A 17,345-nucleotide genomic window follows, 5' to 3' on the forward strand; every position below is an offset into this window, starting at 1 on the left:
CAAATATTTACGTTACAATCCGTAACAGTATCAGCCTTACAGTTAGGAAGTAGCAACAAAAGTAATTGTATTGTTGGGGCTCACTACAGCATGAGGAACTAACTGTATTAAAGGGCGGCAGAGTTAGGAAGGTTGAGAACCGCTCTAGCATTTGGTGGATCTCCCAAAATCGATTCTCTTACTCCTTTATTCTAGTTTGGCGAAGGGGAAACAAAGGATGGGTTAAGGAATGAATTAAGAAAGGAGGCATGCTGGGTACCGAGCAGTGAAGCCTCTATTAACCAGAAAAGACACAGTTCCCTGGAACACCACCAGGACGTGCAGCTAGGAGGCTCTCTGCCACCTCAGGGTGCATCTCTGGAATGCACGCAGGCAGTCTGCTTGCACACGCTTGCCTCCAGGACATCCAGGCCCTGCCCTGCTCTGCCCTGCCCCGCCCTCTTTGCTGCCCAGTCACAGCGAGCCGGGCCACCTTGTGAGAGCACACATAGTTATGTAGGGAGCTGGCATCCGCTTATACCCACATCACCTGCTGGGTGTGCCGTGTCTGTGCCAGACCAGACCATTGCATTTCCTCCCTCCCCATGGGGGTGTAAAGCGGTCCTCGTGGGGACAAGATTCTAGCGTGAGTCATGACCTCAGAAAGATGTTGGGAGGTTGTCGTGAGCTGGCAAGGTGCACAGGTGATCACACAGGCCACCAGCAGAGGACATGAGGATGCCCTGATGGCTGAAGGGGGTGGGAGCAACTGAGGTGAGAGGTTGGTGAGGGCTGTGACTAGGAGAGGGGGCGGGGGTGTCGAGGGCAGCTCCTGGGAAGAGTTGAGGGTTATGCCCGTGTGCTAGATATGGCCCGCTCCATGGTCCCTTATAACTCTCTGAGCATAGGCCCCTGGACCCATAGGGAGTTCCTTTTAGTGTCACTGTGAGATGTTTCTCTGGGGACCCTTCAGGGCAGAGCTGGTCATGACCAGCAAGGTGCTCACCACTGAGTCAGGGTGGGGAACTGCCTCTACAGCCTGTCATGAGCACCACAGCTCCTGAGGACAGATGTCCTGGGACCCTGTTCATGAATTGTTTAGTGAACAAGTAGCTGAATGAATAAGCGAGTCCACAGTGAGTAAGGCTGTGGGCCCTGGGCTGTCAGGAGCCTCTGTGTGGGACCTTGTTTCTCTCCTGGAATAGAAGGTCTCCAGCCTCAGTATCTCCAGCCAGCCCCCAAGATGCACCCTGTCTGTTTCCCCAGCTGAGCAGTGAAGCTGGGAGCCAGCAAGCTGGTGGTTCATGGGAGGCCTTTTATCTTTCTAAGGCCATCAGATCAGGGCTGACCTCTCACCCCTCCTCCCATAACTGGGCCTTTGATTTGTACATTCCTAATCCCGTTGAGCACAAGAAGGGTTGTCTCTGAGTGTCTGGTACCCCCACAGCACCGAGGGTATCCCCGATCCACTCTCTACCCACAGGCGGGTGTAAGTAATTTGCCAGTGTTGCTCACAGGCAGACCCAGAAGTCCATAGCCGGTCCAGGAGTCATGTCCTGATAGATGGGGTGAGTGGGTAGCAGGAGGGAATTCATGATGCTGTGGTTGTCCTTTCTCCCCTCACACTGCAGGTCAAAGCGGAAGGTTTCCAACAGGTGACTGTGTGATACACACCTGTGGGATCCTAACGGACATGAGAATCTCCCCAGGTGGGGGGCAAAGTGGCCTTTCTGTTCTCCACATTTTCCCCCACTGACATCTCCAGGTAGGCACACAGCTGGCAAGGAGACATCATCTGTGAATCTACCCAGTAGCTAACTGTCCAACTGTCCCTTGTGACTCTCTCAGAAGTTCCAAGACAATGGAGTTTCTACAACAATACCATTACAGCCACCCTAACAAATTGCTGTTGGGAACTTAGCCTGTGGTCTCTTAGTACACAGTGAGGCTTCAGGAGGAGGGGCAGGGACATGGCCTCTGAGGACACGCTGTCATCCAGAGGCTCCCAGTCAATGTTGTAGCTGGAGGGTAAAGAAAGAGGAGTCTTCTTCATAAGCCAGGCCCCCAAAGCCCTGTGCCAAGACAGCACCAGTGAACTCCAATGGGGGGCCAACTGGCACCCTTAGTCAGTATTAGCCTATGATCCTTTCTTCATTTCCCACAGCAACCTCAGTTGCTCCTAATAGCTGGTTTGTAGCTGGGTCTGCTCCCCTCCCTTGATACCTCCCCATCTGCATAGCACAGCTGATCAAGAACTGTAAGAGCACGTTGTACTGACTGATGTTGTGTGTCGACTTGACGCAAGCTGGAGTCATCAGAGAGGAAGGAGCCTCAGTTGAGAAAATGCCTCCACAAGATCCAGCTGCAAGGTAACTTCTCAATTAGTGATCAATAGTGGAGGGCGCAGCCCATGGCGGGTGGTGCCATCCCTGGGCTGGTGGTCCTGGGTTCTATAAGAAAGTAGGCTAAGCAAGCAGGGTGAGCAAGCCAGTGAGCAGCACTCCTCCACGGCCTCTGCACCAGCTCCTGCCTCCAGGTTCCAGCCCTGCTTGAGTTCCCGTTCTGACTTCCTCCAGTGATGGACTATGACCTGGAAGTGTAAGCCAAATAAACCCTTTCCTCTCCAACTTGCTTTCTGGTTATGATGTTTCATTGTTAGGAAAACCTAACTAAGACACATATTAATTTGTAGGAGATGGCCAATGGAATCTCAAAGGTGGAAGGGGATTTCCCAGGGTTGGAGAGCCAGACATAGGAGGCTGGGACTCTGACAAGGGCTCCTCACCCCACAGCAGATGCCACCATCCCATCCTGGAGAGCAGTAGACATCTCACATGCTTCAGAGCTCTGATGGTGTCTTCTAAATGATCTGGCCTCCATAGGTGCAGAAAGGGAGGAAGGCATGGGCTGGCAGCCCCTTCAGCAGTCTAGTCTAGGCCCTATTTCTCTACCGAATCCCGTGGTAAAGATGACCTTGCCTTGTGGGGTCCCATGTGGCAATGGAACAAAGACCATATCCTCTCCTTGTGGGCTCTATGTCACCAGAAGCTCCTGTATACTCCTGTTCCCATCATGAGCATCATCATCATCATCACCATCATCATCATCACCATCATCACCATCACCATCATCATCATCATCATCACCATCATCATCATCACCATCATTATCATCACCATCATCATCATCACCATCATCATCACCATCATCATTACCACCATCATCACCATCACCATCATCATCACCATCATCACCACCATCACCATCATCACCATCACTATCATCATCACCATCACCATCATCATCATCACCATCATCACCATCATCACCATCATCACCATCATCATCACCACCATCACCATCATCACCATCATCACCATCATCACCATCACTATCATCACCATCATCACCACCACCACCACTACCACTACCACCACCACCACCACCACCACCATCATTGTTGAAACCAACAATTATTTTGAGTCCCGCATTTGTCAGGCCCCACGTTGCACCCAGCTATCCCAAAGTTCTGTACTATCTTTATCTCTCATTCACATGAGGTCCAGAGATGACTTACAGCCCCAAGACTAGGCAGGAGCAGAACTGGGTTTCCCGAGATTAGAATTTGGGGTGTTGTAGGTATCAGGCCACACTTGAAACTGCTAGGTTATCATGCCTCTCTCCTGATATGCCAATTGCTCCCCATGGCCACTGCCAGGCAAGCATCATTCTACTGACCGTACAGCCCTCACAGGCCCATCCTCCTGTACAATGGGCCAGCCAGAGACATTCAAGCAGGCCCTGGCACTCATTGACTACCACCCCCTACAGCTAGGTTCCGGCATCTACATCTTATGACGATGGAGATTGATGTTCACGGGAATCAAGGACTGTGCTGGGCTGGAAGTCTGTCTGTCTGGTCCCTCACTGGAGATCCAATCACTGCTGAAAGGCACTGTAAGTGAGTCAGGAGACAGAGCTGCTAGCCATACCTGCAGGACTGATGAAGCTATCTCAGAGGTGGCGATCCTGAGCAGGAGAAGATGGGCAGGGACAGCAGGGAGCCCATGTTGGGGGCCTGCTGAACCCTAGAAGGGTTTGTCTCCTGGCATTATTGTCACCAACCCAGAGTGGACGTGGAATTCAAACACCAAAACTGTCACATCCTGGTTGTAGGACCCCAAGGGAGTGTTTATTAATAATATCCACTAGTCCAGTGACATTCTCTAGACACCTCACCGTTACCACAGGTCTAATCTTGAAAATTTTCAGCTGGCTAAAGAGGCTTAAAAATCATGTCAATGACGTAATGACGCCTGCTACAACATGGATAAATCTTGGAAATGTTCAGTGAAATCCACGGTGTTGTAGAAAGGAGGCTGGGCTGACCTAGGGCTGGGGCGGGGTGGTGGTGGTGGTGGTGGTGATGAGGTACTGAAAAAAGGTACCAGGTCTCTTTTTGAGGTGATAACAATGTCCTAAAATTGGTTACAAAGATAACGGCACAACTCTGCAACTATACAGTTACAAAAAACTGTCGAACTGCACAGTTTAGATGGAGGAACTTCCTAGGTGGGTTATAGTTCAGTCAAGTTGCTACAAACTTAGATAAGAGCTCTGGCATATTCAGCACCCAGCTACAAAGGCATCTAAACACCGGAGCACCCTGAGGTCTCCACCGTGTCCCCTCTCTCGAGTCTGAGGCTTATCATGCCACACATTCAGTTATTCTATTATTTTATTTTTGAGACTGGGTCCCCCCACGTTGTATGGGCTGGCTTTAAATTCACTCTGTGGCCCAGAAAGGACTTGAGTTTGTAATCCTCCTGCCTCTGCCTTCTGCGTGCTAGGATCACAGGCATAAGTCACAACCCTGGGCTATCATGCAAGCTTTCACACGTGTAGGACATATGCCTCTGAACACTGTGCTATTTCTAACTGTATATAAATGACTAGTATTGTAAACCCTTGGTCATTGCTTTCCCTCCGAATGACTAGTATTGTAAACCCTTGGTCATTGCTTCCCCTCTATCCATAAACTCTATCCATAGACTTGATCAGCTCTAGTAGTAGCTGACCCATGCTCCCTTGTTGATGACATTGTTACACTGTAACGCTTCATGGCATCTCTGGCCACTCTCTTGTTAGATCATAGCCCCGCCCTCTGAACCCCATCCCCTCCGCCATCCTTAACTTTGCAGCAGATACAATGCTGCCCATCCATCTTTTCATCTCGCACACATGCGCACTTTTTTTCTGTGGTGCCTTGGAGGAGAGCAGCTGCCACACACATGCGCACTTCTGCAGGCTTTGTCTAGGAGGGGAGCCACCCTGCCAGGCAAGCCTTCCCTTCACCAAATGCTGCCAAGCTGGGGTTCACCATCACCCACTCTTCGTATATATGAAGATACCAAAGTCCAGAGACAGAAAGCTGCCTGAGTCCCTCAGGGTCTGGAGCAAGCTTTCTGGGCTTTTTCTTCCCTAGAATTTTCTATTTCTTTAGTTCCTTACAAATCTCCGTGACCACCTGGGTGGACTGTTACCAGAGCCGCTCTAGGAGAAACATATTATCAGCATCATTTGGGGGCTCTGGAATTGCTTTCAGGAGGAAATGGGGAAGAAATATACCTCAGAGGATTCCCCCAGGGGCCCTAAAACACAGGCCAAGGGCAGGAGAAAAGATGCATTTCCAGGAGCAGACACAGCAACTCTCGCAGCTAGGCAGCACCTGGCCACTCAACAGCTGTGGGCTGCTGGGGCTCTCCCACGCTGGTCACCTGACCTTGTTTCCCATGAGCAGGCTGGAGCTGCTGCTCAAGGGCTTCTGAAACACAGAGCCCTTTCCAGACTAACAACCAACCTCCCTTCTAGTGAGATCTCAGGGCCCAAAGGAAACATCTGGATTCTGCACCTGCTTTTTGGTTCATCTCTAAGACCCCGCATCCCTGTTCCAGGTGGCCAGGGCTTCACAGATTGGTCACTCCCAGAGTGGACTGGTCACCAGCAAAACAGATGTCCCCAGGAGCCTGCTGGGAGTACATGACAGATAAGGGTGAGGGTGCTGAGGCTTTCTGTCTCTATCCTAATGGCCACCGGGGATACTGAAGTGCTGGGTTGGTGAGGGCTATGCATTAACTTTACAAAAACGCCACCTGGCTTCTTTATGAAGGGTTGAACGTGGCCAGGTAAGTAGGCTCCTGCAGTACATGAAGAGACACGTAGTGGCACTCTGGGCAAAGTGATGTTTGTGGATAGGGAAAGATCAAAATGGGACCAATGTTTATTTTTTCCTTGAAATAGTGTCTCACTATGCAGCTCAGGCTAGCTTAGAACTCACCATTAGCGGATCTCCAACTTACAGCCATCCTCCTGCTTCCTTCCACCTTCTGAGTGCCAGGATGGCAGGGTGACAGCTGTGGACCACCAGGCCCACCGTCAGTGGCACTTGTGACTGATGGGATGTGAGGGAAAAGATGGTGTCACAGAACCCTACCTACGGCTTGCAGCAAGATGGCTCAGCAGGTAAAGGCACCGATGGAGCCTGATGACCTGAGTTTGGATCCTCAGGACCCACAGGGTGGAAGGAGAGAACTGACTTCTGCAAATTGTCCTCTGGCTTGCACAGGTGCATCATGGCATGTGCATTCATGTACACACACACACACACACACACACACACACACACACATATGTATATATATACAATTAATTTTTAAAACCTGCTTAGGTACTGGGCAGCTTGCAGAATTTTGAGAAGGCATGGAGTGGGGAAAGATGTTGCCTGCAGTTGTGCGTTCCTGGGGAAGGATGGCCTGTGAGACACACCTATTCGGTGCTGAGAAGGCTACTAGGATGCTTTGTGGGCAGAGCGTTCTCTCTGGCTAGGAACCCACCAAGCGGCTCCCACCTTATTATTCCCATGCTGATACTGTTCTCAAGCATCTACAGCACCCACATCAGACAGCTAATGGGCTAATGACTGGAGCTTAGGAGAAACCACAGCAAGTGTGAGCCTCTGGGTCTGCTCGCACTTGCTATTTCAGACACATAGCTAGGAGGTTTCACCTGGATTATGCGCGGAGCCTGCCTCAGGTGCTTTCTCAACACAATCACATAGCAGAACTAAGGGGCATGGAGAAAGTGGGAGGCGATGGAGGGAAGGCCCTGCAGGGGTGATGCGGCAGGATGGGGGGGGTTGAGAGTTCAGCAGGGAGAAGGTGAGAACAGAAACAGAAGCGGACCTGGTGTGTGTTTGGGGGGGTGTGGGTCAGAAGGTCCCGCCCAGATTTACTGAGAGAAAAGGGGAACAGCAGGAGATTGGCTCAGGCTAGAGAGAAGGTAGGCATGGCATTGGGTTGTGAGTACAGGGGAGCCACAGGTGCCTTTGGAGCAGAGGAGTGGAGTGCAGTGGGCAAAGTTAAGGAGCCATTGAAGCTGCTACCACCGCCCTGGCACCCCACCGCCAGGGACACTGTGGGACTGAAGCTGGCTGTAAGGGAGTTCCGGAGAGGTGAGGCACAAGGCGGACACTGCCGGTGAAGGCACAACCTTCATGCTGCGGCGGAAGCAGGGTGAGTTGGAACATTCACGCTAGCAGGAAGCATGAAATGCAGTGTGCCTAGCTGAGCACGGGGAACCGCTTCACGGACGAGCCACAGATGACTCGGAAGTAACCTGGTAATTACTTGCAGGTTCAGCAGAGTTTTGGAACTACCGGAAGACTGTATCTCTCTGGTTTGAATGACCTCCCTGCCGTAACCATCCACTCTGCAATCCTCTGTGGCCACGGTGCCAAGGGAGCCTCTGGTCTTCAGCCTCTTGTTTCTCGGTCTGTGGATTTGCTCGGCTGCCACTCAGAGGTGGTGACAGGAGCCCAGTTGAGACCAAAGCCCTGGCCACAGACTCTACCCATGTTGGCTGTTGGGGTAAAAAATCTGCAGCCAGGAAAAACAGGGTAGGGCTGGCCAAAGAAGAGGTTTAGGGTATGTGGCAGCAGCTGTCCACACCCATGGAAAGTAACCAAGGGTCATGAGAAAACAAAGTCCTATTCCTACCATGGCAAGCTTTGGTGCTGGAAGGGGATGCTCCTGCCTTGGAGGCATCATCCACAGTACAACTACTTATTGTTCTGAAATACGCATTGGACTGGACCACATCCTTCCTCCCCAAACCTTTCCTAATGCTACATTTATGCTCTGTGAGGAAGCACAGCCTGGGTGCAAGACGCAGCTTCCGCTCACCATCCCTGCACCCACAGCAGACATTATTAAGCGATTACCACACTCTTTGATGATCTGAATGCAAGATACCTTGGGCACTGGCCTCCAGGCAGTCATACCAATTGATCTGGTTTGGATGTAATATGTCCCCAGTGTTTGAACACTTGGCCCTCAGCAAGCTATGATGTTTGGGGAGGTGGTGGGACCCTTTAGGAAGTGGGCCTATGTAAAGGAAGTGTTTCAGTAGGGAGTGGACCTTGGGGATTACAGCCACTTTTCTACATCCGACCCAAGCTCTCTATCTTCTGGCCAATGCCATGTGAACAAGCAGCTACTCAGATTCCTGCTGCCACCATGTCTCTTCATCTGCCATGCTTTCCCCCACCATGATAGACTTGTCATCCGGAACTGTGAGCCAAAACAAACTTATCTCCATTAATTACTTAATTAATTAATAACTTCTGTTGATTATCCCAGTCAAAGATGGAGAAAGTAAGTAACACACTGTCAGTCACCCTCAACATAAACAATGTCTGAGCAGAGCCTGGTTCCCTACAGCTTTGACATTTCTTTCTACCCTAGTCCCTGCTCTGTTTCCTGTCACCACTCTGGGCTCCAAGTTTCTTAAACTACTGGTCAACCCCAGATGCACCCGCCCCCTCATTCCTCAAATCTTCTGTTCCAGGCATTCTCTAGAAGGACTTGAGATCTAACTGTTAGTGGATCTTCAATGTTGTTTCTCCTACCTTTCAGGGGAATAAAGACTTACTGACTGGCCTTTGGGACTGGGCTGGCCTTGAACTTGCCATGTGGCCAAGGTCTACCTTGAACTCCTGATTTTCCTGCTTCCACCTCCTCAGGGCTAAGATTGCAATCTGTACATGAACCACTCAACACACGTCTGTCTGGCTTTCCATGGGCCATCCTGTAACTAAGGTCTGGCCAGAGGTAGGTGAGCAGGACTAAAGTATAACTCTTCCCAAGTTCTGACCACCTGCACGTGACTACACGGTGCTTGTCCACTCTCCTTTCATGCTGGTGCAAATCTAAGGAGCTGCCAGAACCTCAGAGAAGAAGTCTACAAGACGTAGACAGCACAGCCACCTCCCTGCTCTGCACCACGCTTCTGTGACACACTCAGGAAGAGACATTTACCCTCTGAAGTTCCTTTACTTAGACATTGGTCATGGTGGCAGATTAGTAGTACCCTTATTGAGTGTACCCTCTAGCTTGCTTCCTTGTTCTGTATGGCCAGCCTCCAGTGCTACCTCCTAGGTGACATTTACCTGCTGTTCCCTGCTTCTTGGGGCTCTCTGGTACTCCATAGTGCTCCTCACAGAATGTCTGAACCACACGGTGGTTGTGGCATCACCCACCGGCCTGGCTGAAGCAACTTTTCCTCCCCCACCCCCATCCATCTAGTCATGTACCTGATTGGGGCTGCCAAACTGGTGGACGACATCGCCCCACATTCCCACAGTTGCTGCCCAACCCTTCCAGCCCAATATTTGAGGCCCCAGCCTCCCCGTCCCATAAGAGACTGGGCCTAGGCAAAAGGGACAGGTCCCATGGCAATATGCCTGCTGCCAGCCCCACCCAGGCCCAGCACGACTGGCCTGAAGGAGCTGCTTCCTTGCCAGCTAGAGCCTATATTGTCCTGCTCCTCATTTGTTAGTAAGAACAGGGACAGAGAATGGGTGAATTTCCCTGATCTTTGTATTGACCTCAAGTGGTCTAGGAAGTCCCACGGTACATATATCTGTTCTCAGGACCCTCCCCCTGCCTTGTGTGCTTCGAAAAGGACCCACACCCATTCCTCAACTTCTGGCTGCTGTGGCCCTCTTCCCTGAGGCTTGACCTCTGGCATCCTGCCCTGAGCCTGTGAGCCCATCGCTCCCCTGGCAAACAGTGTACGCCGCAGGATGCTGAAAGAGAGCTATTTTGGGGCAGGGAGGATCTCAGGAGGATGCTGGCGAGGTCAGTGTAGGAAGGGCAGGAGGCAGGTTTTCTACCCATGATTATGAGTCCTGAGACTTCTGAATGCTGCCCAGGGACCCAGGGCTGCCACAGGGAAGAGCACACCCACCACAGGACTCCAGCTTTGGCCTCTTTGGACCACAGGAACTAAAGGGGACAGGCATGGGTTTGGAGCTGTAGGATATGATCCATCAGCCACCATAGGCAGAAAGAAAGTGTTGATTTGATGTGTCCAATAGAGGGAAATTCAGGGCAGGCAAGACTGGAGGTAGAATGCAGGGCAACACAGGTGAAGTAGATTGACGGCGGGTGGAGACTATGAGGAAGAATCTAATTACCAATTTATTAACATTCATTGAGCACCTACTGTATACAGGGATAAAAGGTGTGTAATACTTTGTGTTTGTATATTTTACAAAGGCATCAGGAGCCACAGAGAGATTTGTAGACTCTAACCCCAACGCACTGGTCTGAAAGAAGGATTCAGGTACTGGGGAGGGAGAGGTAGAAGAGGGATTTCCTGACCCATTTGAGGACTTGCAAGCATCCGGGATGCTCAGTTTCCCCTCACCTCTTTTTACCATGAGTTTTCATTTTGTTTTCCAAAAGAGGGTCTCCTCTTAGGAGTCTCAGGCTAGCCTCTGACTCACTATGAAGCAGAGGCTGGCCTTGAACTCCTGATCCTCTTGCCTCTACCTCCCGAGTGCTAGAGTTACAAGAATAAGCCTCCACACTGGGTATATATATATATATATATATATATATATATATATGCTGAGAACAGAACCCAGGGCTTCGTGCATGCTAGGCAAGCACTTTACCAACTGAGCTCTGGCCCCAGCCACTTTTCAGCCTCTTGAGGGAGGTTTCCCACCAATACGAGATGCTTGCTGCCTGCACACAGTAGGTCCTCCCTTGGGGACAGTGACAAAAACGGCTGTTAGGTAGAGTAGGTGAGTTTCTGTGTTAAGGAAATTTTTTTCACTGTGGGGTGAAAAAAAATTTCTACCTTCCCTAGTCAGCAGGGGCAGGGGATGACCACGGCCTTGAACATGCAACCAACACTGCCCCCAATGTCAGGATATGGTAGCTGAGCAAAGAATTTTGGTGCATCATTGACAGACATGAGACAATGGAGAAAATTAACTAATAATAATAATAATAACAATTATTATTATTATTATTAATAATAATAACAATATTGCTGCTTAATATCACTAACAAGCTGGTTAACAAGCCTATTGATCCCCACCACGCATTTACCAAGTGACCTTTACCCTTGTTTCAAACAAAGCACTTGAGGCACAGAAAGGTTAGGAAACTCTGACGGCTACACAGACGGTAAATGTTAGGGATGGAATTCAAGACTGTCTTCTGTGGTCTAAGACAACAGACAGTCACACAGAACCTGGGTAGGCCAGAAACCTGTCCAGACCCTGTCACCTCACCGACACCTACATCTCAGCTCGCTAATTCTGGCATCTCCCGGATCTAGCAGAAAGCTTTCCCGGGCGTGGACACCTTTTTAATTAATCCAGACAGGCAGCTGTGGGACCAGTGGCCCTTGTCAGGAGTGTCACATCTTCAGGGATAGCACACTAGCCTGCCTGGCCACCAGGTACCTCCATGGCTTGCATGCTCAGTGTACTGGCTAATCATCGCTGTTGGGCCGAGTGGGTTTAGAATCACCTCGGAAAGACATTTCAGGGTGTGTCTGTGAGGGCATTTCCAGAGAGGCTTAGCTGTGGAGGGTAGACCCACCCTGGGCATCATCCCACAGGCTAGGATCCCAGAAGGAATAAAAAGGAAAAGGCAGCCGGGCGGTGGTGGCACACGCCTTTAGTCCCAGCACTCCGGAGGCAGAGGCAGGCGGATCTCTGTGAGTTCGAGGCCAGCCTGGGCTACCAAGTGAGTTCCAGGAAAGGCACAAAGCTACACAGAGAAACCCTGTCTCAAACAAAACAAAACAAAACAAAACAAAACAAAACAAAACAAAACAAAAAGACCAACCAAAAAACAAAACAAAAAAAGGAAAAGGCAATCTGAGAAACCTACCTCTCTCCTGCTCCCTTCCCTGATCTGCTGAGATGTGAACAGACTCTTGCTGCCACAGGCAGGGGCTGAGTCTGGGGTTGTGCCTGGCCCATCACAATGGACTGCACCCCTTCTGACTGCGAGCCAAAACAAGCTCTTTCTCCCTTTTAGGTGCTTTCTGCTAGCCATTTGGTCACAGCAAGGGAAAAAGTGATGAATACATTTAACATCTGTCAGTCTCTCTTCCCTGGCTCAGGGAACCTGTGGAGAGTTTCTAGAGGGTTCTAAGCTTCTAAAGACAGGGGAGGACCTTCCCACGAGCCAGAGGGAGCCTTTCCAGGGCCATTTGCCCACAACAGTTACCTAAAAGGCTTCAGTGTGTACTAGGAGACCTTGAGCAGGCAAAGCCTCCAGCAATTATTATTATTATTATTATTATTATTATTATTATTATTATTAAGCATATCTCTGTGTTTCCCTTCCAAGGCTTATATCCCAGTCCAAACAGTGCCCAACCCTCCTCTATCATTAGCTTAATGAACATGGTCAGAAGCTGGGGGAGTCCTCACACACACACTCACAATCAGTGGTGGTAACTGGTGACAGTGCACTTGAACCCAACACCGAATATGATGCCTGCCCCGAGCAGGCACTCTGCACATGGCTTTGAATACAGAAAGAGACAGTTGGGGAGAAGACTGTGTGAGCCAAGGCCCCGTGGCTTCCCGGATCTCCTCCTGCAAGGCCAGACAATAGCCAGAGCAGAATTTGAATCCAGTACATACTTCCAGCACCACAGGGCCATCCATCCATTCAGGTAACAGACATTCTTGTACACCTACTGGGCCTTCAGAAACGGAAGGCCCGACAGTGACGTGGTAAGAAGAGTCCCCACACTTCCTGGGCTGATTTTCCTCTTGGACTTCATAGCCCATCATGAATTCCAAAACACGGCCACATCCACCAAGTGACATGCTTTCCCTTACTCTACTTTAGAGAGTGTCGGGCGTGCAGAGGAGTTGATGAATGGGTGTGCTTAGATTAACGAATGATGGATGGGTACACAAACGGATGGAGGGAGAGAGAGGAATAGAGGAAAGGAGGGATGGAGGGAAGGACGGGAAACAGGAAGATGAACAGTAGATCAATGACAGGCAGAAGTCGAGCTGGACGGAAATACAAGCAGGACTTCCGGGACGTGGTGCCTGACCAAGAGACACCGCTATTACCTCTCTGGTTCGTAGGGCTCCTTACCTGGTGGGCAGTTACATCCTGGAGACATCTTGGGAGCCTCCCGGCGCCTGCGTGAGTAGAACTTCCATTTCTGCGCAAAAAGACAAGAGAAATCACCAGGAGCTCATAAAGCTTTCCAGCCTTGGAAAGCCAGCCCGGGGGTGGGGGTGGGGGGGGGGGGGGGTGACGGGGAGTGTATGTGGGGGGAGGGGCCCATCAAGGGATGCGGGGTCGTGGGGGTCGTGGGGGTGGTGGAGGTAAATGGGATTGTTCTGGGATCAAAGCCTGGCAGCTCATGGCCCTCCAGTTATTCAGCAGGCTCTACTCAGGTCCCTGTAAACTAGTGGCTGCCCGTGGTGACTGGACAGCACATGTTTCCCAGCTCTTTGCTATTGTTTTCCTTCTCCAGCTGGGTACCTGGGCGAGGACAAAGCCTTCCGCTCTACTCACCCCCTCAAGGCCAGCACAGGCAGGTGGGCAGGGATGGGTGATGGGGGGCTAGGGAGGCTGAGCAGACCCTAGACACCCCTCTCCACCAAACCTCTTCCTACACACTTTGAAACCACAGTGTCAATCTGGAAGGCCCTAAAGAGGCAGGATACCTGAAGTCCAGGGAAGTTGTGTGTGTACGGCGGCAATGAAATCCATTGGTGCAAAATGGCAGCACATGGTGGACTGTTTATGGAGGCCGGGGTCTATGTGTCCTCTCTGCAGAGGGCTGTGTGCTGTATGCCTCACATGGGACTCTCACGTGAGCCTTGCTAGGAGGTCGGCCTGGGTAACACAGGGGTTGACTGAGACCCCTCTGGAGACCCTGTTTCTCCAGCTCCGTCACTCACAGCCCACAGAGTGCATTTCATAGGCTTAGGCCGGCTCCACGCCACAACTGCTTTTGTCTTGGGTGTGTCATTCCATTATCCTGACACCTCCACAGGCTGCACTTTGCCAACGGCCTGGGTTTTCAACCCTGTCGCATGGAGGTAAGTCTCAACTTTTTCCCATGACCCCTTCAACCCTGGGGTCTCTACCACAACTGAGGCTGCACCTTCACCAGTGACCTCTCCTGGCCTCTGCCAGCACCAAGCCTCAGCTGCCACTCTCCCTGACCCTGTCAATCCAGAAGCTCTCATGCTGCCAAGACCAGTAATATGTAGGACGGACACACACACACACCAAAACCAAAACCAAAACCACCCAAATAAACTCTTAACACATTTACCAAGTATGGCTGCCAGCAGGTGATGCAGCCTTAGCCGCCCCCCTGGATAATTCCCAAAGACTTCACCTCCATGATGCTGGGCTCTTCTTAATTACCACTGCTTTCTCAGCTCTAGCTGAAGAGCACCAACTGTCCCAGCAAAAACAAAGGTTTCACTTTAGTGGCACTGGTCTCTTGCTAATCACTGCTGGCCAGACACCAGAGATTCTCAATTCAAAATACCACGCGAACAACCCCGATCGGGTCTTTGAAGAGCTCTCCAACTTCCCTCTGGAACTTCACGAGCCAGCCTGCAGTGTCTGCGCCGCCTTTGACAGCCTCTTCCGAGTCCCCACTGAACAGCCGGTTCAGCTCAAGCTTTTCGAGCTCAGAGCTCCAGACCCTTTCACCGTCCTCCCCAACAGCATACCCCCTGAGCCCTCCCTCCACTGTCCTCCCCAACAGCATACCCCCTGAACCCTCCCTTCACCATCCTCCCCAACAGCATACCCCCAAAACCTGGTACCAATGTCTGTCCTGGTTGGCTTTCTATTACTGTGATGGACACCATGACCAAAAAGCAAGCTGGGGAGGAAAGGGTGTATTGGGTTCACACTTCCACATAGTAGTCCATCACTGAAGGAAGTTAGGACAGGAACTCAAGCAGGGCTGGAACCTGGAGGCAGGAGCTAATGCAGAGACCATGAAGGGGTGCTGCTTACTGGTTTGCTCCCCAAGGTTGCTCGGCTTGCTTTCTTATAGAACCGAGGACTACCAGCCTAGGGGTGGTCCCAACCACAGCTCGTTTGACCCTCTCCCATCAATTAGGAAAATGCCTTACAGGCTTGCCTATAGCCCTATCTTACTGTTCTCAGTCAAGACTCCCTCCTCTCCAGAGACTCTACTTGTGTCAAGTTGACATAAAGCTAGCCAGCACTGTGGACCAGGCGCTCCCTCATCAACCATTAATAAAGAAAAAGCCCTACAGATCTGCCTACAGGAAACCTGATGGAGGAATTCTCTCAGTTGAGGTTCCTCTTCCCAGATAACTCTAGCTTGTGTTATGTACACACACACACACACACACACACACACACACACACACACACACACACACACACACAAACCAGGACACCAGGCTACCTTCACCCTCCCTGCCTGGCAGAAGATTTCCTTCTGGTGACTGATCATCCCCCTGGGCTACTGAGTAGTCTGTGGTCAGTCCTTGTCTTCCTTGACCTGTGGCAGTATGTACACACTTCCCTTCCCCCTCCTCTGTGCACTACATTAGACATAGAGGTCAGGCAGTGGTGGCACTCACATTTAATCTCAGCACTTGAGTGAGATCTCATGCCTTTGCTTGGGAAGCACACACGCCTTTAATCCCAGGAAGTGATGTCTGGGCAGAGAAAGGTAATATAAGGTGTGAGGAAACAGGAACTCACTCTCTTTAGGCTGAGGATTTCATAGAGGTAAGAGCTAGTGGCTGGCTGCTCGGTTTCTCTGATCTTTCCGCTTTCACCCTGATATCTAGCTCTGGGTTTTTTTTGTTTTTGTTTTTGTTTTTTTATTTAATTAAAGGACCATCTAGGGGTTGGGGATTTAGCTCAGTGGTAGAGTGCTTGCCTAGCAAGCACAAGCCCCTGGGTTCAGTCCTCAGCTCGGCAAAAAAAAAAAGGACCATCTAAGTTTCAAACAACAGTAAGCAGGCATGGTGCTGAAGAAGGAGCTGAGAGCTCATCCTGCTCTACAAGCTCACACACAGACAGACAGACAGACAGACACACACACACACACACACACAGAGAGAGAGAGAAGAGAGAGAGAGAGAGAGAGAGAGAGAGAGAGAGAGAGAGAGAGAGCGAGCGCATTTGGGTCTGGCATGGACTTTTGAAACCTCAAAGCCCATCTCCAGTGACACAGTTCCTTCAACAAGGCCACACCTCCTAATCCTTCTAATCCTTTCAGACAGTTCCACTCCCTGGTGACTAAACATTCACATATATGCACCTATAGGTCTATCCTTATCCAAACTACTGCAATGATTGATGACAGCCCCATATTCACACCTCTAGCCTGGACCTTCCTCTGGGTCAGGTGACCAGCTGCTTGCCTGACAGCTTATTCTTTGCCATCTCAGAACAGGGTCCCAAGACTGAGCCCCAGCCTGCTGCCCCATCCCTCCCACACAGGTCCCATCAGAGCTGACTCAGTTTCTCCCACTCTCTAACTCATCACTGTTGACTCTCTTCCCCACACACCCTACCAGCAAACGCCCCCATCTTCTGCCTTGTAGACATACCCAGATCAGCCCCTCTCCCCAACCCCAGCACCACCACCTGCTCCGGGCACAGCTCTAGCCCAATGGCCTTGATAACCTAATGCCCCCACCCCACATCCAACCTGGATCCAGAAGCCCTGTTCTCAGCAGTTGCCAGACCCATCACCCCTCCAGGCTTCCTCCTACCCCAGGGCCTCTGCACGTATAATCGCTCTCTTTCTAGAATGTTCTCTTTCTAGTTGTCCACCTGGCATGCTCCTAACGAGTCCCTCCTTGCTTCCTGTCCCCATTTCATATACTTCCTGTCCCCTTCCTTACTTCATTCCCTCCTTTACATTTTTCTCTCTCTCATCTATTGCCCCCCCCCCCACTTTGCCAACAGAAGATAAAGTCACAGGAAGATACACCATATGTTCTGTGTTCT

At 50.9% G+C, this 17,345-nt stretch overlaps 1 protein-coding gene across 6 annotated transcripts in view; it reads right to left on the reverse strand.

Moving 5' to 3' along the window:
* Window positions 1–17,345, reverse strand: part of Col13a1 (collagen type XIII alpha 1 chain) — a 140,821-nt gene that overhangs the window by 110,289 nt on the left and 13,187 nt on the right. For all 6 annotated transcript variants that reach the window (XM_036168376.1, XM_036168375.1, XM_036168373.1 and 3 more), the window contains exon 2: window positions 13,464–13,533. In XM_036168376.1, the coding sequence (XP_036024269.1) occupies window positions 13,464–13,533 (70 nt within the window). The remainder of the gene's footprint in view (window positions 1–13,463; window positions 13,534–17,345) is intronic.

Source organism: Onychomys torridus, chromosome 18 (assembly GCF_903995425.1).
Source record: "Onychomys torridus chromosome 18, mOncTor1.1, whole genome shotgun sequence".
NCBI classification, from domain to species: Eukaryota; Metazoa; Chordata; class Mammalia; order Rodentia; family Cricetidae; genus Onychomys; species Onychomys torridus.